Source organism: Narcine bancroftii, chromosome 5 (assembly GCF_036971445.1).
Source record: "Narcine bancroftii isolate sNarBan1 chromosome 5, sNarBan1.hap1, whole genome shotgun sequence".
NCBI classification, from domain to species: Eukaryota; Metazoa; Chordata; class Chondrichthyes; order Torpediniformes; family Narcinidae; genus Narcine; species Narcine bancroftii.
In genome coordinates, this window is record NC_091473.1 from 40245854 (window position 1) to 40266583 (window position 20730).

Here is a 20730-nt window from a genome sequence, read left to right on the forward strand (position 1 = left end):
TGATCTTAAAGTTCAGTCCCCGCCTTCTCTCCATAATCCCTAATTCCCTTATATTGAAGAAATATATCTAATTCCCTCTTAAATATATTCAATGAACCTGCCTATTCTGCTCTCTGTGGCAATGAATTCCACAGATTCACCACCGTCTGGGTAAAGAAATTCCTCCTCATCTCGGTTCTAAATGGTTTGCTTATTATCCTCGAACCATGGCCCTGGGTTCTGGACCTCCCCATCATTGGAAACATCCCATCTGCATCCATTCTGTCCAGTCCTGCCAGAATTTTATATGTCTCTATGAGATCCCCTCTCAATCTTCTAAACTCCAGCAAGTACAATCCCAAATTCCGCAATCTTTCCTCATAAGTCATTCCTGCCATTCCAGGTATCAGCCTGGTGAATCGCCTTTGCACTCCCTCCATTGCAAGAACATCCTTCCTCAGATAAGGTGACCAAAACTGCACACAATACTCCAGGTGTGGTCTCACCAAGGCTCTGTACAGCTGTAGTAAGGTATCCTTGTTCCTATACTCAAACTCTCTTGATATGAAGGCCAACATACCATTTGCCTTTTTAACTACCTGCTGTACCTGCATGCTCGCCTTCAGTGACTGGTGCACAAGAACCCCTTGGTCTCTCTGCACTTCCCCATCTCCCAATCTATTGCCATTCAAATAGTAATCTGCCCTCCGGTTTGTATTACCAAAGTGTATAACCTCACATTTATCCACATTTGCCATGTATCTGCCCAGTCCCCCAATTTATCCAAATCACACTGGAGCTTCCTGACCCCCCTCTTCAGTGCACACAACCCCTCCTAGCTTTGTGTCATCTGCAAATTTGGAGATATTACATCCAATCCCCTCATCCAGATCATTAATGTAAATTGTGAACAGCTGGGGTCTCAGTACAGATCCCTGTGGCACCCCACTGGTCACTGCCTGCCACTCAGAAAATGAGCCGTTTATCCCAATTCTTTGTCTTCTATCTGCCAGCCAGTTCTCAATCCACATCAATACCTTGCCCCCAATCCCATGAGCCTTAATTTTGCATGCCAGTCGTTTATGTAGGACCTTATTGAAGGCCTTTTGGAAATCCGGGTACACCACATCCATTGGTTCTCCCCCATCTATTTTATCTGTCACCATCTCAAAGAATTCCAATAGATTTGTCAAGCACGATTTACCTTTTGTAAATCCATGTTGACTTTGTCCAATCCTTTCTCTGCTAGTCATATGCTCCGCTGTGTTGTGCTGCTTTTCAAGAAGGGAGGGAGAGAATGGGCAATTACACACCGGTTACCCTGACGTCAGTGGTGGGGAAGATATTAGAGTCTATTATAAAAGAAGAAATAGCAGAACACTTAGACAGAAATAACAGTATTATTACAAGTCAGCATGGATTTTTGAAGGGAAAATCATGCTTGACTAATCTTCTGAATTTTTTCAAGGATGTGACAAGGAGGGTGGACATGGGAGAGCCAGTGGATGTGATGAACTTTCAGAAGGCATTTGATAAGGTCCCATAGGAAATTAGTAGGCAAAATCAAAGAGCATGGTATTGGGGGTAGGGTTCTGACATGGATAGAAAATTGGTTGACGGACAGGAATCAAAGAGTTGGAGTTAATGGGTCACTTTCAGGATGGCAGGATGTTACAAGTGGGGTGTTACGAGCCCAGAGAACCATAAACCCAGCAGCAATAGATATTCACCAAGACTATTGGTTACTTAAACAAAAGTTGCTTTTAATTATCTTTAAACATGAAAACAGAATCACACTTTAACTTATTACTATTAACTTTACTAATCTAACTTAACCCCGTTCTAATTCTAAGCACATTTGTGTGTAAGTTCAGAAACGTTCTTTGGTTCGCAGTCCAATCTCACTTCTCATTCCTCCAAGTTCACTGGTTGCAGGCAATTCTTAAACTGTGCACAGAATTTAACACTTAAAAAGTTCACCAGGCTTTGGTGCTTGAAAGGTAAATGGTTACCACTCAAGAAGGTTCTTGTCAGTTTTCAGAGAGAGATTTGTTGTTCTAGGACACTCACAATTAATTTACTTCCATTAGCCACTTCAGTGTCAGGCTGATGAAACTTTCCCCCTCAGGGTTCTCCATATGATAATCTCTTTCTTACAGGTCACCACAGAGTGCCTTTTTGTTTCCCTTATTCCAAATGAAACATTAGACAGCCAGTCCTCTCCTCTTGCATGAACCACTGGCTGAACTAATCACTCACAACCAGTCTTCCAAATGGGGTTTTCATAAGCTTGGCAGCTTGTCCTGTTCCAGTTCCAGTTGCTGCTGCTGATTGTAAAACTGTAGAACTGATCTGTGTGTGTCTCTCTCTCACTCACACACACACACACACACACACAAACAGAAGAGCCTGTTTTATTCTCTCTGCTTGCAAAACCACATGACTCTCCTCGAACTGCAAGTTCCACTCCAGACAGAATATGGCTCTGACAAGCTCTTTCATCTGTTGCCTTTTTGTAAACAACAATCTTGGGCACTCTTTCTGCAAAGACTGTTGGCCCCGACACGTCTAGCATGAGCAGAGCTCCAGTATTTTAAATAAGATCTGTTTTAAAGTGTTTGTATGTGACATACACTAAAACCTGCCCCAATTTATCTCCCAAAAACATATCTCTATTCTGTCACAATGGATCCTGTCTTTTTGATTAATTTCAGTAGGATTTTGGGCTTCTGGTTGGCCTTTATTTAGGTATGAATGAAACCCGAGTTTAAACTCTTCTGCAGGCTGCTCTACCTCATGACAATCTTCCAAGCTACCAGACCAGGACCTTGCCATGGTTAGAGGCAGTAGTTCCTGGTTTATGGAATTACCTCTTGGTACCACCCCTGGCTGCCATTTTCCTTTGAAAAAAACTGATGCATGTTTTGCTGACCACACATCCTAGCAGAGGAAAACCTTTAACAACAGCATCAGTTTTTTTTTAAACAAATTTCTGCAAGGCTGTTATCAGTGTATGTATATATATATATATATATAAGTATATATAGTTAGTAACTTATTTAGTGGCAAAAGGATGACCTTCAGAACTCGATGACCAAATAACTAATTTACTTAAAGTTCATTATTGAGCTTCTTTTACAGATAGTTCTTAGAACTACTCAGGTTCCAAAAGTTTCCTAACATTTTTGTTTGCTTTTAAAATGCATATTGTTTACATTACATGGTCTGTCAGGGAAACACATTGGAAAAGGGAGGAATGAGGTGAGTGCCACTGTTATTTATTAACAGAATGTTGAATAAAATCCATGTCTTAGTATTCAATTGGGATTTGATGAAAATGAAGACCACGTTGTCCTATTTTTTATTAATTTCTATTCCTGCATTAATATCCTCTGATTTCACAATAACAGAAGTTGACCACCATAAGGTAATCTACAATTTATAGCAAGGTCTTAATAACAACTTTGTTAATTTTTAAAATTGTTGTTTGAACTATTTCCTTTTAATCTGTGCAGAATGATGATGTGAGGCCATGGTCAAAGGGTTTGCCGCTGTCTCAAAGAACACTGAAGGTACAGCGCAGCAAATCTTTGCTTGTGATATTTCTGTTTTATTTAATCTCTTTGCGATGTTTCCACTAAGGAACTATAAAAGGGTTCAACTTTAATCATTACTTTCAAGCAATCACCTTTTCTTCTCCAGCAATGAATTGAAAGTACTCTAATTGAAAGTATTTTCTAACCTTCAAGCCACTCACCAAAACGTGACAGAAAATCCACAATCCAAATATTTTTTTCTCAATGAGTTTGTAGCCAGAGTAAAAAAATCCCCCAAATGATTCTTTGAGTCAGTTTGTTATCTTACAGATACGACACAAGGTCTAATTTGTTCCATTAGCATGGAAGGCTAATTCCTCCAAGTTCACTGGTTGCAGGCAATTCTTAAACTAAGCACAGAATTTAACATTTATGAAGTTCACCAGGCTTTGGTGCTTGAAAGGTAAATGATTACCGTTCAGGAAGGTTCTTGTCAGTTTTCAGAGAGAGATTTGTTGTACGATGGACACCCACAACTGATTTACTTCCATCAGCCACTTCAGTGTCTTCCTGACGAAACTTTCCCCCTCTTCATCAGTCAGGAACAGAAGATGATTATTACAGGAAAGGATTAAAAGTTAATATTACCATTAGTGTTTGTTAAAAGCCTATGATGAATGCTGCAGATCATTATTTATTATATTGGTACTGGTTAAATGAATCTACCAGAATCTTTAGGCTCTTTCAAACTGCCATGTAAAATAGGGTTAACCGGTCAATTTGCCCAGTTAGTGTCCCAGTTATGCAGCAGTTAGAAAGGGTCTGACCTGGTCAACCCCATCTGAATTCAACTGGGTCCCTGACCTACCTCAGAGGTCGTTGGGGAACCCAGTTAAACTTACCTAGGTCACGTCCACAGGTGATTTGAAAATGTAAATGTTCGATCCACTATTTCCAGTGATGTCAGTGCTTGTATGTGTGCGTCACCAAGCAGCCAGCAGCCGAACATCTGGCAGTACTTCCGGTGAGTGCGTGACTTGTCATTGCGGAGTAGGGATCCCCCTTAAATCACTAGGTTGGCAATTTAATCGGTCAATCCCCCTGCAATTTAAAAGGTGCTTCCAATAATTGCACCTGGGTCCCAGGAGGGTTACCCAGGTGCTGCAATTTAAAAGAGGATTGAGACTAATAATCTAGAGGTTTAAGTACCCCCACCATTTTTCTATATATATTTAACATTGCTAATTTTCTGCTATTTTAATTGCTAGAGAGTTTTAAAATTATTTTTTGAAGAAATATCACCAGTCTTGCTCTCTGATCATACCAAGGCCTAGAAAAACAACATAGAGACCAGAGTTTAAATCCCATCATAGCAGCTGTGGCATTTAAATTTAGTTGATAATCTGAAAGGAGTTTGTTGTGATAAATACACAGAAGTGATGGATTAGCATAGCAGGTTCCGCAGCATCTATAGGAAGTAAAGATATAAAAACAATATTTTAAGTGTGAGCCCTTCCTCAAGGTATGAGCAAGAAGCAGGCAGGCACCTGAATAAAAAGGTGGGGGAGGAGAGGATTAAGGATGGGGTGAAGAACACAGGCCAACAGCCAGGAGGCCATACATGGACATGGATAGGAAGGGAGGAGAGAACAGGGGAGAGGGAGGGGGTAGCTCTGTGAATGCAGAGCTAGAGGGGACAAGAAAACAGGATCAGGGGCGGGGTAGCTGTGAATGCAGAGCTGGAGGGGATGAGAAATGGGGTCAGGGGAAGGGTAGCTCTGTGAATGCAGAGCTGGAGGAAAGGAGACAGAGGGATAAGGAAAAAAAAAGAGGGCAAGGACAAGGAACAAGAGGAAAGGAGACAGAAATAGGGAGAGAGATGGGAGGTGGGTGGGCAATGGAAACTGCAGAAGTCAATGTCAATGCCTCCTGACTGGAGGGCTCCCAGACAGAACACAATGTGCTGTTTCTCCAATCTGCAGGCGGTGTCAGCCCGGCAGCACACAAGACCGTGGACAGACACATCAGCATGGGAACAGGGCGGGGAAGTGAAATGAGTTGCCACTGGGAGTTTATTATGGATTTTAGGAAAGGGAGACTGAGGAACCATTCTTCATTGACAGGACAGAGGTGGAGAGGGTTAGAACCTTCAAACTTCTAGGAATCCACATATCAGAGGATTTCTCCTGGAGCCAGCACATCAAGGCAACTGTGAAGAATGCACACCAACACCAAGACTCAAGGTGATTTGCATGTCGTTCAATTCTCTATCAAACTTCTACAGGTGTATTGTGGAAAGTAAACAGACTAGATGCACCATGGCCTGGTTTGGAAACTTGAGTGCCCATCAAAGCTGATTGAAGGAGCTAACCTAATCAAGTCAGTCATGGGCCCCAACCTTTTAAAGCTTCTACAGTATGTGAGACGGTGCCTCAAGAGGGCTGCTGAAACCAGAAGGGATCTCCATCACACTTGTCTTGGTCTCTTCATGCTGCTACCTTCAGGCAGACATACAGGAACCTGAAATCTGTGGTTTCAAGTTCAGTTTTTAAATCAAACAGCTATCATCTTATTGAACCTCACCAAGCTACTCTAACTTGAACCATAAACTATCCCAGGACCACCAAAAGATCTGTCTTTTGAAGAGTCACTTTTTTTTCTTGTACTAATTCCAATTGTGAACACAGAAAAATCTCCATTATCTGAAATTCAAGCAACCAGAAACCAACAAAAATAAAATAAAAGAGGATATAAATAAATTTTAAAAATTCAAATTAATAATACTGGGTAGATGGAACCAGTGGGGGAGCACTGAAACTTTGTTGGACGTGCACAGGTTTGTCCTCCTTCTTCTTTGGCTTGGCTTCGCGGACGAAGATTTATGGAGGGGTAATGTCCACGTCAGCTGCAGGCTCATTTGTGGCTGACAAGTCCGATGCGGGACAGGCAGACACGGTTGCAGCGGTTGCAAGGGAAAATTGGTTGGGGTTGGGTATTGGGTTTTTCCTCCTTTGTCTTTTGTCAGTGAGGTGGGCTCTGCCGTCTTCTTCAAAGGAGGTTGCTGCCCGCTGAACTGTGAGGTGCCAAGATGCACGGTTTGAGGCGATATCAACCCACTGGCGGTGGTCAATGTGGCAGGCACCAAGAGATTTCTTTAGGCAGACATTGTACCTCTTCTTTGATGCACCTCTGTCTCGGTGGCCAGTGGTGAGCTCGCCATATAACACGATCTTGGGAAGGCGATGGTCCTCCATTCTGGAGACGTGACCTACCCAGCGCAGTTGGATCTTCAGCAGTGTGGATTCGATGCTGTCGGCCTCTGCCATCTCGAGTACTTCGATGTTGGTGATGAAGTAACTCCAATGAATGTTGAGGATGGAGCGGAAACAACGCTGGTGGAAGCGTTCTAGGAGCCGTAGGTGATGCCGGTAGAGGACCCATGATTCAGAGCCGAACAGGAGTGTGGGTATGTCAACGGCTCTGTATACGCTAATTTTTGTGAGGTTTTTCAGTTGGTTGTTTTTCCAGACTCTTTTGTGTAGTCTTCCAAAGGCACTATTTGCCTTGGCGAGTTTGTTGTCTATCTCGTTGTCGATCCTTGCATCCGATGAAATGGTGCAGCCAAGATAGGTAAACTGGTTGACCGTTTTGAGTTTTGTGCCCGATGGAGATATGGGGGGGCTGGTAGTCATGGTGGGGAGCTGGCTGATGGAGGACCTCAGTTTTCTTCAGGCTGACTTCCTAGCCAAACAGTTTGGCAGTTTCCGCAAAACAGGACGTCAAGCGCTGAAGAGCTGGCTCTGAATGGGCAACTGAAGCGGCATCGTCTGCAAAGAGTAGTTCAAGGAAAAGTTGATCTTGTGTCTTGGTGTGAGCTTGCAGGTGCCTCAGATTGAAGAGACTGCCATCCGTGCGGTACCGGATGTAAACAGCATCTTCATTGTTGAGGTCTTTCATGGCTTGTTTCAGCATCATGCTGAAGAAGATTGAAAAGAGGGTTGGTGCGAGAACGCAGCCTTGCTTCACGCCATTGTTAATGGAGAAGGGTTCAGAGAGCTCATTGCTGTATCTGACCCGACCTTGTTGGTTTTCGTGTTGGATAACACAGTTGGATAACCATGTTGAGGAACTTTGGGGGGCATCCGAGGCGCTCTAGTATTTGCCAAAGCCCTTTCCTACTCACGGTGTCGAAGGCTTTGGTGAGGTCAACAAAGGTGATGTAGAGACCTACAGATTTGCCCTACTGAACTAGCAATGCCCCTCAATGTGCATGCATTCTATTCACTGTCGCCACTTGCATGGTGCTGGGCCGGGTTGGCAGCATGAGAAATATGCACCAGGGGCCTGACTGGGAAACTTGCATGGAGGAGAGTTGGGTTCCCTTGGTGAAGATGGGAGCAAACCTTCATCCAGCAGAATGCCCCAGTCGAGCCCTGCTCTCAGCAGCTGTTTGATTAAAATTTTAATAGAGTAGCATTGGAATGAAATGGTGGCACCCAGGATGGAGGCCTGGCCGATGCTGCTCACCGCTGGGGCGACTCTCCCAAACTGTCTCCTATCCCTGCCTAATATATTAATCTTTATTAATATTAATATATTAGTAAGGCTTTATCTGTAACCTTGGGAGAGGATGTTAATTATGATGGTGGTATGGTTAGCGTTGCTGTTACAGCATTCGCAAATGGGGTTTGAATTTAAATTTTGTAAGGTACGGGAATTACTTGATTAAAATTAACTTTACATAATTAAATACTACAATACTGATTTTTTTCCCAGATTACTTTACATTTTGCAACGTCTTTTGTCTTTTAAACAGTATATTCTTAATGTAGGTGTATTAATTAGGCCTTGGAAGAGTCAATCTCAGTCAACCGGTACATTTGCATATCCAGCAGCCGCGATCCCTATAGGCACCGGATAATTGGGATTTTACTGCATTTATTTATCTAACCTTTAATGTTTATAACCTATTTCTCTGTTGTGCATCTGTGGTTACTTTTTTTATTATTGTAGTTGGTATATCTTACATAAATGTTTGGGTTCAGCAAACAGGAAGTTCAGTGTATTTTAGTTCATTATGCTTATGGTAATAAACTTACCCTGAACTTTGGAATTTTCAAAAAAGATGGTCATTAGTAATGACAACAATACTAAAAATATTCTATTGCCCTCCAATCCCATCAGGTTACTAATGTCCTCTAGATGAGGAAGTCCAACATCTTTACCTGCTCTGGCTTATAGGTGTCTTCATTACCACAAACAATATATGGTGAACTCTTAAATGGCCAAGATTGAAACACTAAAGTCTGCAGGCACCATGACTGAAGTAAAAACACAATGTGAAGAAACTCAAAGTTCGAACAGTATACTTTACATAGCAAAGATAAAGATACATAACCAACGTTTCAGACTTGAGACCTTCATCAAAATGTAGGCAGGCATCTGAATAAGAAGGTGGGGGAGGGGGAAGGGCAGGGGGAGGAGCACAGACCCACAAGGGAGGGAGGATACAACAATAAATAGGGGTGAGGGGGGGTGGCTCTGTGAGTGGAGAGGGAAGGGAGTGGAGAGTTGGAGGAAAAGAGACAGAGGAATGGGGAAGAGAGGCAGAATGGGATGGCCTAACAGAAACCAGAGATGGTCAATGTTAATGCAATCCGGTTGGAGAGGGCCTTGATGGAATATTGGGTGCTGCTCCTCCAATTAACAGGTCCCATTGGTTTGGCAGTATTGAAAATTTGGCAGTATCATACTTTACTTTTCTAAAGACAAATGTCTCTTTCTTTGGGATAAAAGAGAATTCTATTTGCTTGTAAAATTGGCATCTTGTAACATTAATGTGTTTCTCATCTTTTTCTTGGCTGAAAACAGAAGAGGAGTACAATGGACCACAGAGCAAAAGTAGGTTTGATTCCTCCAATCTTACTTATTTCAGAAAGGGTTTCGATTCCTTTACAAAATGTTGGGTGATAATTTTTACCAGTTTTGTTAAAGTTGCTTCATTCTGTGAATTAGAGTCCACTTAGATTAATTTTGATTTTTTTTTCATAAACATTCTTCGGTGGACTCTATTCAAGTTCTGTGATAGTTAAATGTTGGGCTGGATTGAACTGGACCCTAATTGGTGCTTCCCATGCTATCTCCTGCATGCATTTTTCTGATGTGCAGGGCAAATTGATGTGTACCCAAGAAGTGTCTGACAAGGCACCACAGGCTTTCAAATACAAGTATGCTCTGTGGTAATTTCCTAAGACCCTATCCCGAATGCCCTGACTGACTGCCTTTGTCAGCTCATGGATTAAATCTTTGCAGCTATTAATACATATAAATGTCAAGTAAATTTAAATTGTGAAAAAACAAATTCATTTTCAGCACTTTAAAATGCTGGATAATAATTAAACACATTAAAATAAAGTAAAATATTCATTTATCTGACAATATTTTCCACAAAACAAATGGTATTGTTTGAACAGCAGCCATCTCTGAGCTAAAACTGAGCATGCCTCTGCCCTCTCTGCTCAATGGGGTCAAGGTTAGGGTTCAATGATCTGCTGTTGGACTAATTGGTGGGTGCAATAATTATTGGCTGCCAATCTATTAGATTCAGTCTGATAGATGCCACTTTAAAGTTCTCATGAGCAACTGTGCACTGATATACAACTGATCTTTTTAGTTATTTTGTTAACTCAGTCAGTTCTCATTGAAATATTTCCCCATTGATTTCTTTCAGCCTCTGAGAGAGCTTGAAATCTACAGCATGAAGATCAATTCCAAAGTAACATCTCGATATGCTCACAATGTGATAACTAGCCGAGTGGCAAATCGAGCTAATGTGTCGAAGGAAGCCTTCTTTGAGATAGAGCTACCTAAAACAGCCTTCATCACCAACTTCAGCATGTGCGTATCAGCTACATTATTCGATCCAATTTACTAATAATGCAAAAGAGGTGACAATTGTCCTCTACTCTAAGACGGAGCAAAGCTGAGAAAATGTGGTCAAGGTTAATCTGAGGAGATTTTAAAAACACTGAAGAACCTCACAACTATGTTTACACCAAGAAAGTTTTATATATTTTATGTGAAAGCATAACATGCAGTGTCTGAAAGCTTCAAATACAAGTTTGTTGTATAAAGTTAAAAATTCGATCGATTAAAACCTCAACAAATTAATTTTTTTGTAAAATATAGCATGTTTATAAATAGAGGTCAATTATTGTCACCATATATAACAGTCTATCATAATTTAGCTAGCTTGAGGGCAAACTATTCCTGCTGGCTGCAATGAACTAGTAAATTAGAGACTTTGTTCTGATGTAATATTTGGGAGCTGAAAGGTACGGAAGTTTGTCGGCCACTGTTTAAGGGCTTGTTTGTGGCAATGAGTCACATGTTGTATGATTGAGGGTGGTGGTGTTATATTCCTTAATGTCATAGAGAGAGTTCTATTAATATTAAATATATGTTTAATAATAGAGTTATATCGATTACATTGATGTTTTATTTTTCTTTAGAGAATTGATTTAACATGGAATTTAAATTGGATGATGTAAGAGATATGAGATTCTTAATAGATATATGATTCATTAGGAGTAATATTAGATATATTGAAATTTAACAATTAGAATTGATTTAAAATATACAATTTACATATTTTAATATGTTATAAATGTGTTGATTTGTGTAATCTCTAAAAAAAATCCACCATTTTTAATTTCTTCCTTTCTTTTCTTTCTTTTTGGGGGAAGGGGGGATAAAAACAAAATTATGTATTATACATCGCTTCTGTTGTAATGTATTGTTCAAGATGAAGAAACATATGTTTGATGCAAATGGTAAATCTGTTTTTTAAAAAAACAAAATTCACTGCTAAATTAATGAAAATCCCAAATCTACTAGCAAATAGTCTAGAATTCAGATAGACTTGCTTGATCTCTCTAATATAATATTTTAATTTCATTATATTTCCCTATTGGAAGTTATTCTCAGTATTTTATTTCTGGTGAATTGTTGAGGGAATAGCATGGGGAAGAAATAATCAGTTTCAGGTGAATCCAACGGTTAAGAGAAATGGAAGTAGTGGAGATTTTGTGAGATGATTCAGTGAGGCCTATGGATCAGTACAATAGTAAAACAGATGCAGTTGAGCATTAGGTTTCATAGCTGCTTGAAACTTGCCCCATTCTGATCCTCTACAATCCTAACTCAGAGGGAGCAACTGGCAAAAGCCTCATGCACTTATGTCATTTGGATTCCCATTACATCTGCAGGATTTCAGTGGCATTTAAAGTAAGCCTTGAGCAGGCCCAGCAGATTGCAAGGATCATGTCAAGTCAAGTTGATTGTCATCTGATTGCACAAGTACAACTTGATGAAACAGTTTTCTCTGGTCCTCAGTTCCAAACACACAGTCGCACAACCAGACATATCACACATACAGTCAAACAATACATATGCAGAACAAATATTCATAAGTAGAAATAAATAAATAGATATTTTTTCAAGACTATGAGAATCTCAGGTTCCTATAGCAGTTCCTCTGGTCATTCAGCATTCTCACTGCCCGTGGGAAAGCACACAGGCATAGTTAGAAACTTTGTTTTGTGGGCTCTGGATAAACAGGAATGCTGCTGCAGTTCATGGAAGGAAAGTTTTGAACACACTTGCACTGGACAACCTAGACCCCCTCGGGAAACTCCTTCAAAGCCGTCTCCTTTCCATTCTGTTAGAAGGTGAGAGCTGTCATGGGTCACTAGACCTTTGGTAGCCAATGTTTGTTTTGCTCCTTTCTGGGGGTTGGATGCACAAGAGTGAGGCTTGATGCATACAATCACTGAAAGCATATTATTGCTTCTGACAGGATATAAATTTTAGCCTGTTAAAAACTACATAAACTCCCCAGTTAATTTTTTGAGAGAAGGAATCACACCAGCTAGAGACCCGTCGTTGTAAATGTTGACTCAGATGATTTTCAAACACACTGATATTTCATTATTGATTAACATATGGAGTGGGCAGGGTGAAACATTGACCTTCAGATGAAGCTGTTCAGTTCACTGGACAAACAAAAATCCTCCCCTTTGCAATTCCAGGAAATGTAAAGGCCTCTCGTTCTCTGAACTTGATGTACTTGCAGATTCAAGTTGGACTCAAAATCTGACTACACAAATGTTATTAATTAGTGAATAATAGTTTCAGGTTCAAGTTTATTGCCACATGTACCTAGGTACAGTAAGAAAGGTTGTTTTGCAATCTATCCATGATTTTAACTGGTAGAGCAGTAACAACACAGTACAGAAAGCAGAGTTTCAGAAAGATATTAGTGGGAACAGACCAAAGGCAACATTATTTTACATATGTTGGAGATATGAAATTACTTTGCCTGATGCTGACTTCTAAACATTTATAATTTCCTTGATTTATATTGGATTTCTACTTAAGTGCATGTCCTCCAATATTTCAAATGACTGTTTTTATTTGGTGATTCTTTCTGTGCCATTTGCCTGGGGTGACATGGTTAGCATAGCGGTTTGTGCAATGCTGTATCTGCATGGGTTTCCTCTGGGTACTCCAGTTTCCTCCCACCTTTCAAAGTGTACAGAGGTTGTAGGTTAATGGGCAGCACAGGCTCATGGACCAGAAGGGCCCATTACCATGCTGTATGTCTAAAAACAAAGTAGTCTTCCATGTCTTCTGATACTGATGGATTTTTACCACTGTACCATTGAGAGCAAATTCACCTACAGCATCTCATTGTGAAATGGCAACCGTATCTGATCATAAAGCTCTCCAGCGGGTGATGAAAGCTGCCCAGTGGATTATCGGCATCCAATTACCCACCATTGAGAGACACTGTCTGAGTGAAAAGCATTATCAAGGAGACATCTCACCCTATATGTGGACTTTTTACTCTCCTTCCATCCAGTAGGTGCTACAGGGGCCTCTGCTCCCGAACCAGCAGGCTCAAGAAGAGCTTCTTTCCCGAGGCTGTGACCTTGCTGAACCTTACCTCATAGCGCTGAGCAGTATTGCACCCATATTATACTGTCAGTACTTTTATATTTGTTTGTTTACTGAAGCACTTGCTTTTATTCGCAGTTACTTGTAAATAGTACTATTCTTTGTACTTCTGGTTAGATGCTAATTTCCTTTCATTGGCTTTGAGTCTGTACTTGGCACAATGACTATAAAGTTGAATCTAAATCTAAAAATCTTCTCATTATCTGTTTCTTACGTGCTCTGTTTTGCACATTGTAACCAGGGATTCTGCCAAGCAACAAATATGTCTTTAACATAGATTCTTCAAATGTCATGTTCATGCTCCATTACCAAGGATACCTCCCTTAGCAGTGGGCAAAAACATTTTTGTATCTGTATTTGCAGCATCTGTTTTTCTGTGTTTTCTTTCTACTGGTATCAATTGCCATAACACTTCAAGCTGTATCAAAGAACAATTTTGAGGGGTAAATTAGAGAGACTTTCTTTTGTGTGAGTGGGAGAGAGAAAATAACCTTGCCAAGGAGAAGGTTAAAGTGCAGTAACTTAACTGAGGAGTGGAGGTTAGGGATAGAGTTTAAGAGTGCTTGTGGAAAATGATATAGATGGCCAACATTAGCCGGGAGAAAAGTGAGAAACAGTGGCAATGAAACTTGAAAATAAAACAGTTTCTGAAGTTAATTATTTCAGAATCAGCAATGGAATACATCTATATGGTCATAACATTCTTCAACTAATCCATAAGAAATTAACAAAATTTCCTTTTTAGTTCTCATTGCAAAATATTTCCATGTATTTGAGAAAATGGTGGCTCCTTTCATGATATGAATCTTTCTTCCATTTCTAAAATCTATATTATTCAATTTAACAATTAAACATTTTATAGGTCTGAGTTTGATGAGGGAACATAATTATAGAATGTAATTCACTTGAGTGATCCAACAAAAGAGCGAGGCACATATGGCACAGTAACAAGCCCTTTAGGCTCACGAGCCTGTGCTTCCCACTTACACCCAATTGACCTACAAAGCCCGGTACGTTTTTGAACAATGGGAGGAAACTGGAACGCTTGGAGGAAACCCACACAGACACGGGGAAAATGTGCGAACTCCTTACGGACAGCACCGGATTCGAACCTTGTTCACTGGTGCTGTAACAGTGTTGTGTGAACCACTACTCTAACCGTGCTGCCCTGTTAATATCTTTTGTTATATAATATGGTGAAATAATATAAAATTATTTTTCATAAAATTTCCATTTGTTGCTAATTCAATTGAATCTGAAAAAGAACATTCCATTGCCATTCAAAATGGGGCATTTCTCTTTTGCTCTCATGTCAGCTAGGTTATTATAACAAAATGACAAACTGCTGGAGGAATTCAGAGGTTGAGCAATATCTGTAGAAGCAAAGAGATGATCAACATTTTGGGTAGAGACCCTGCATCAGGATTGGCTCCAGTTTGTAACTGGAATCCCGATGTGTACTCTGTCCATGTTTCCATGCCACAGGTGGCTTCAAGAACCCTTTCCAATCACCATCCTGGCTCTACTCTGCCCTAAGGACCATTTATTTCTTTCAATTGTTATAGATTTTCATGTCTTCCAAAAAACAAATTAGTCTTGCACTAGTGACCTAAATTATTTCCTCCTTGCTCACTGGCTTCAATATTCCAATGTGACCCTGGGATCTTGATCACTTTGTCTGAGAAATATCATCAGATCCATCTCCAACTTACCAGCCATTTTCTACATCGCTACTCCTTCCAGTATCTATCCAATATGTTCAACTTCATTCTGCTCGATGCACTGATGTATATTAAAATATGATAATCATAATTTGAATCCCTGTTAACCCAGTGAATGAATGGAATGTTGGAATTTTCACATGAGACCTTCTCATATCTCTACCTCAATCTTTAAGATATTCTCAAACCCCCAGATGTTTTATCAAGCTTCAGCTGTGCCATAATCCTCGTGTGATTTGGTATCACTTGTTGTTTGATAACGCTGACATGAAGGACTTTCAACATCATTGATTTCCCCTTGGATGGGATGAAAGGAATTTTAAAACTAACTAAAACAAGGAACTTCTAAAAGATGATCAGAAATCAATAAAAAAGAGAGTAGCTTAATTAACAAAAATGTAGAATAGCTCTATCTCCAACTTTCCATTCATAGTGGAATAGGTCATTTTTTGGCAAACATTAACCGATAAAGGTGATGTGACTACAGTATTCTAAATTTCAAAACAGAGGGCAGTACAGAACAAGAATAGACCCTTCCACACATTGTCTACACTGAAAATGAGACCAAATTAAATTACAATTCTCCTGCTTGCACAAGATAAATATTCATTCATTTCCTGAGTATAGTATTCACGACTTTATCTAGAAGCTTCTTAAATGGTAGTATTTTGCTTGTTTGCGTTTATGAAGTAGACAAATGAACTGAGTGACTTATGGTGACAACGTGATTTCTCCTTCCATAGGACTCTGGATGGAACAACTTATGTGGGAGCTGTGAAAGAGAAAGAAACTGCCCATCAACAGTACCAACATGCTGTTTCAAAAGGACAGACAGCGGGGATTGTGAAGTAAGAACAAACTGTTAACTATTCAAGTGATTAATTCCACTCTTCGTTCATTAATTCCCCCTTTTCTCAACCAAAGGACTTGTCCTGGTCAGAATAAACTGCTAAGAAATGAGAATGAAAAGCTGCAACACCACTGGTCTGCATTCCTATTGCTCCATGCAATAAATGAATGCCTGGTTAATCTATAGAATCAAAGAGGTGTCATAGAACTGAGGAAAGCCATTTGGCGCATCAAGGCTCTGCAACGTATTTTATATCAAGGAAACATCCAATTTCCTTTTCAAAGCCTCAAATGACTTTTCTTCTACCACCCTTGTAGACACTGGGTTCCAGATCATCCCTACTCTCTGCATTAATACTTTCCCCTCACATCTCCTCATAACATCAATATAATGACCTTCTGCCTATTGCTTTGAAGGTGGTTCTCAAAGTATTGATCCTTTCTAAAATCATCATGATCTCTAGCTTCTTTGATTACAGAGGGACATCATTCTTTTTAGGATGTAGGCATATTTGAAAAGTCCAGCATTTATTGTCCATCCCTAATTTCCCATAAGCCACAGCAGTCCTCGTGAAGATAGTCCTACAATGTTGTTAGGTAGAGAATTCTGGGAGTGAGATTCAGTAATGATAAAAGAACAATAATCCATCCAACAATGGTGTGAGACTTGTAGAGGCGTCTGCAATGTTTCCATGTGCCTGCTTCCCCTTTTTGATGAAAGACATCACAGGATTGGGAAAATATGGTCTTAATGCAAAAGGGGCAATTGAGATGTTATTCAGAACAAGTTGCATTCTTTTTTAACTGTAAAGAAATATACAAACATATGTGCCCCATTGGACATTTATTGATTTCAAACTTCTTTCAGATTCAGATTTATTGACAGGGTACATACATGACATCATATACACCCCTGAGACTCTCTTTCCTTCGGGTGAGGAAGAATTACTACTTATACAGCAAAAAAAGCTGTACCCAAAGTACACATGAAAATAAATAATGAAATGACAAAAAAATGACTATGCAATACAGAGATTTAAAAAAAATCCATAAAGTGCAAAAGTAAGTGCCCTTCAATGAGTCCCTGATTAAGTTTATTGGTAGTGGATGGGTAGCACCTGTTCCTGAACCTAGAGGTGCAAGTTTTATGCCATCTGTACCTCTTTCCTGATGGAAGCAACAAGAACAGAGCATCTGCCGGGTGATGTGGATCCTTGATGATTGCTGCTGCTTTCCAACGGCACTGTTCCCTGTAGATTTTCTTGATGGTGGGGAGAATTTTGCCTGTGATGTCCTGGGCAGTCTCCAGTACCTTTTGGAGGGCTTTATACTCACAGTCTGGTGTTCCCATACCAGACCATGATGCAGCTGGTTAGTACATTCTTCACAACACATCTGTAGAAATTTGCCAGGGTTTCTGGTGTCATACCAAACCTCTGCAAACTCCTGAGGAAGTAGAGATGCTGACATGCACTCTTCATGATGCCATTGGTATGTTGGGTCCAGGAAAGATCTTCTGAAATAGTGAACTTGAGTCAGCAGGGTCCATCAAGAAACTGGAAACTGTCAAAATGGCATTAGATTTATATATATATGAAAGGATGGGTTGTGGAATTGGGGGTGGGGGGGGGGTGAAAGAGTAGTCAGGGAAGGAAGAAATTATCCCTGGGCCAAGAGTAGGCTGAAGCAATGGGTCTACCAGAACCATCTTGCTTGTGAGTCTCAGGGAGAATGTTTTTGAGAAGCTGAAAAGTTCTAGGTGGTGGTTCAAGAGATTACCTGTGCAAGTGGGGGCAGTGATTGTCTTGGAGGCAATGGCTAGAGGTTCAATGGGGTGATCAGGGTCCAATAGAAGGCATGAAAAGGTGTCTGTGAGCTTCAACAAAATGGTATTTGTGAAGTGGTGCATTCTTTCCGATGTCATTTGTGTGACCCTGATGCCTGGTTTCCAAGTTATAAATGAAATACAACCTGTTAGTTTTCGATGGGCCAGTGGTTCCCAAGAGTCAGCCAGTTCTTCTTCAAGGAGACTTTGAGCATATCCTTGAATCTTTTTCCCTGCCTACCTTGCGATCTCTTCATGTGGAAATGTGAGGATAGCAAATCAGTGAGATCAATGCCATCCATAGTCTTGCATGTAGCACTTACAGTTGCTTTTCTTTTTGATTCCCAAAGAGAATCGGGAAGAAATATGGAAAAATTTGACGTGTCAGTAAACATTGGATCGGGCAAAAAAGTCACTTTTGAACTAACTTATGAAGAATTATTAAAACGTAATCTGGGAAAATACAAAATGAACATTCAAGTGAATCCCAAGCAGCTTGTCAATGACTTCCAGGTATACTTAATAAGTGGCACTAATGTTACTACTTTTAAAGTTTGGGCTGTTGATGTTTTTCTCAGTTATGATGAACAAGTTTCATTGCATTTTGAATTCTTGTTTCCAGATTGATGTCCATATTTTTGAACCACAAGGCATTTCCTTTCTTGATGTTGATGCAAAGTTCCTTGTAAGCAATCTGACTTCTGTTGTGAATAAGACTCTTACTAAAACAAAGGTAGGAAATGTTGAATAATTTGTTGTTTTAGTGAAAAGATGAAGCTTTACTCAAACACAATGCAGAAAAATTAAGACTGATTCACTGTTTCATTCAGGCACACGTTTCCTTCAAACCAACACTTGAACAACAGCGCAAATGCCAGGATTGTCAAGATACAGTTCTGGATGGAGACTTCATCATACGATACGATGTTCACAGAGATATGTCTGCTGGTAGCATTCAGGTATCTGTAAAAATCATTTTAAAGTGAAAACCTCTGTTTGCCAATGTGATTAATTCTGATAATGCTTGATTTTATTTTTTTCAGGTTGTTAATGGATATTTTGTACACCATTTTGCACCTGTTAACTTAACCAGGATTCCAAAAAATGTTGTATTTGTGATAGACCACAGTGGATCCATGTCAGGGATCAAAATGCAACAGGTAAGAAAAACTTTAATAAATGAAAATCTGTGCCAACCAACTAGCTTGAGTGTTCATGGACACTTTCAATCTCTCATTTCTGCATTCAGAGGTTCCCACTTGCTTTAAAAGGGCATCAATCATCCCAGTACCTCAGCAGAGCAGAAGGAGCTGACTCAATGTCTATCGCCCAGTAGCACTTCTAGAGGTTGGTCATGACCTGAATTAACATGTACTTAAATAAAAATCTGGACCCACTGCAATTCACCTACCCTTACAATCGCTCTACAGCAGATACGATATAATTGGCTCCGCTCAGCTCTGGATCACCTCGACCAGTGGTTCTCTACCTTTGTCTTTCCACTCACATCTTTGGCTTGGCTTCGCGGATGAAGATTTATGGAGGGGTAAATGTCCACATCAGCTGCAGGCTCGTTTGTGGCTGACAAGTCTGATGCAGGGACAGGCAGACACGGTTGCAGTGGTTGCAGGGGAAAATTGGTTGGTTGGGGTTGGGTGTTTGGTTTTTCCTCCTTTGTCTTTTGTCAGTGAGGTGGGCTCTGCAGTCTTCTCCAAAGGAGGTTGCTGCCCGCCGAACTGTGAGGCGCCAAGATGCACGATTGGAGGCGATATCAGCCCACTGCGCGGTGGTCAATGTGGCAGGCACCAAGAAATTTCTTTAGGCAGTCCTTGTACCTCTTCTTTGGTGCACCTCTGTCTCGGTGGCCAGTGGAGAGCTCGCCATATAACATGATCTTGGGAAGGACGATGGTCCTCCATTCTGGAGATGTGACCTACCAGCGCAGTTGGATCTTCAGCAGCGTGGATTCGATGCTGTCGGTCTCTGCCATCTCGAGTACTTCGATGTTGGAGATGAAGTCGCTCCAATGAATGTTGAGGATGGAGCGGAGACAACGCTGGTGGAAGCGTTCTAGGAGCCGTAGGTGATGCCGGTAGAGGACCCATGATTCGGAGCTGAACAGGAGTGTGGGTATGACAACGGCTCTGTATACGCTAATCTTTGTGAGGTTTTTCAGTTGGTTGTTTTTCCAGACTCTTTTGTGTAGTCTTCCAAAGGTGCTATTTGCCTTGGCGAGTCTGTTGTCTATCTCGTTGTCGATCCTTGCATCCGATGAAATGGTGCAGCCGAGATAGGTAAACTGGTTGACCGTTTTGAGTTTTGTGTGCCCGATGGAGATGTGGGGGGGCTGGTAGTCATGGTGGGGAGCTGGCTGATGGAGGACCTCAGTTTTCTTCAGGCTGACTTCCAGGCCAAACATTTCCACTCACATATCACTTTAAGTAATCCCCATGCTATAGGTGCTCTGTGATTAGTAAGGGGTTGCTTAAGGTGGTATGTGGGTGGAATGAAAAAGTTTGAAAACTAACCTTCCCTTCCCACTCACATACCTTCTTAAGCAATCCCTTACTAATCACAGAGCTCATTGAAAGACCACAGACAGTATGGATTGGAAATAACATCACCTCCTCACTGATGATCAACACAGGTGCACCTCAAGGATGCATACTTAGCCTACTGCTCTACTCACTACACCCATGACTGTCTGGCCAGGGACAATTCAAATGCTATTGTCAGACTCTGGCTTTACCCTACCATCAAATTGGTCTATGTGCCGGCTGAGTGCAGCGTGCTCGTTGAATGA

At 40.7% G+C, this 20730-nt stretch overlaps 1 protein-coding gene and 1 long non-coding RNA gene across 7 annotated transcripts in view; one reads left to right on the forward strand and one right to left on the reverse strand.

Annotated features, from left to right (window-relative positions):
• Positions 1-4100, reverse strand: part of LOC138763302 (uncharacterized) — a 45686-nt gene extending 41586 nt beyond the window's left edge. The window contains exon 1 of the long non-coding RNA XR_011357477.1: positions 3991-4100. This is a non-coding gene — a long non-coding RNA (uncharacterized lncRNA). The remainder of the gene's footprint in view (positions 1-3990) is intronic.
• LOC138763295 (inter-alpha-trypsin inhibitor heavy chain H3-like) overlaps positions 3290-20730 on the forward strand; it is a 132540-nt gene continuing 115099 nt past the window's right edge. For 4 of the 6 annotated variants that reach the window (XM_069937181.1, XM_069937182.1, XM_069937186.1 and 1 more), the window contains exons 1-9: positions 3291-3406; positions 3495-3551; positions 9387-9416; positions 10246-10412; positions 15997-16101; positions 18278-18440; positions 18550-18660; positions 18758-18886; positions 18971-19087. In XM_069937181.1, the coding sequence (XP_069793282.1) occupies positions 3311-3406; positions 3495-3551; positions 9387-9416; positions 10246-10412; positions 15997-16101; positions 18278-18440; positions 18550-18660; positions 18758-18886; positions 18971-19087 (975 nt within the window). In that variant the 5' untranslated portion in view covers positions 3291-3310. Of the gene's footprint in view, positions 3407-3494; positions 3552-9386; positions 9417-10245; positions 10413-15996; positions 16102-18277; positions 18441-18549; positions 18661-18757; positions 18887-18970; positions 19088-20730 lie in introns of all 6 variants that reach the window. The other 2 variants (XM_069937183.1, XM_069937187.1) reach the window with 1 other exon arrangement.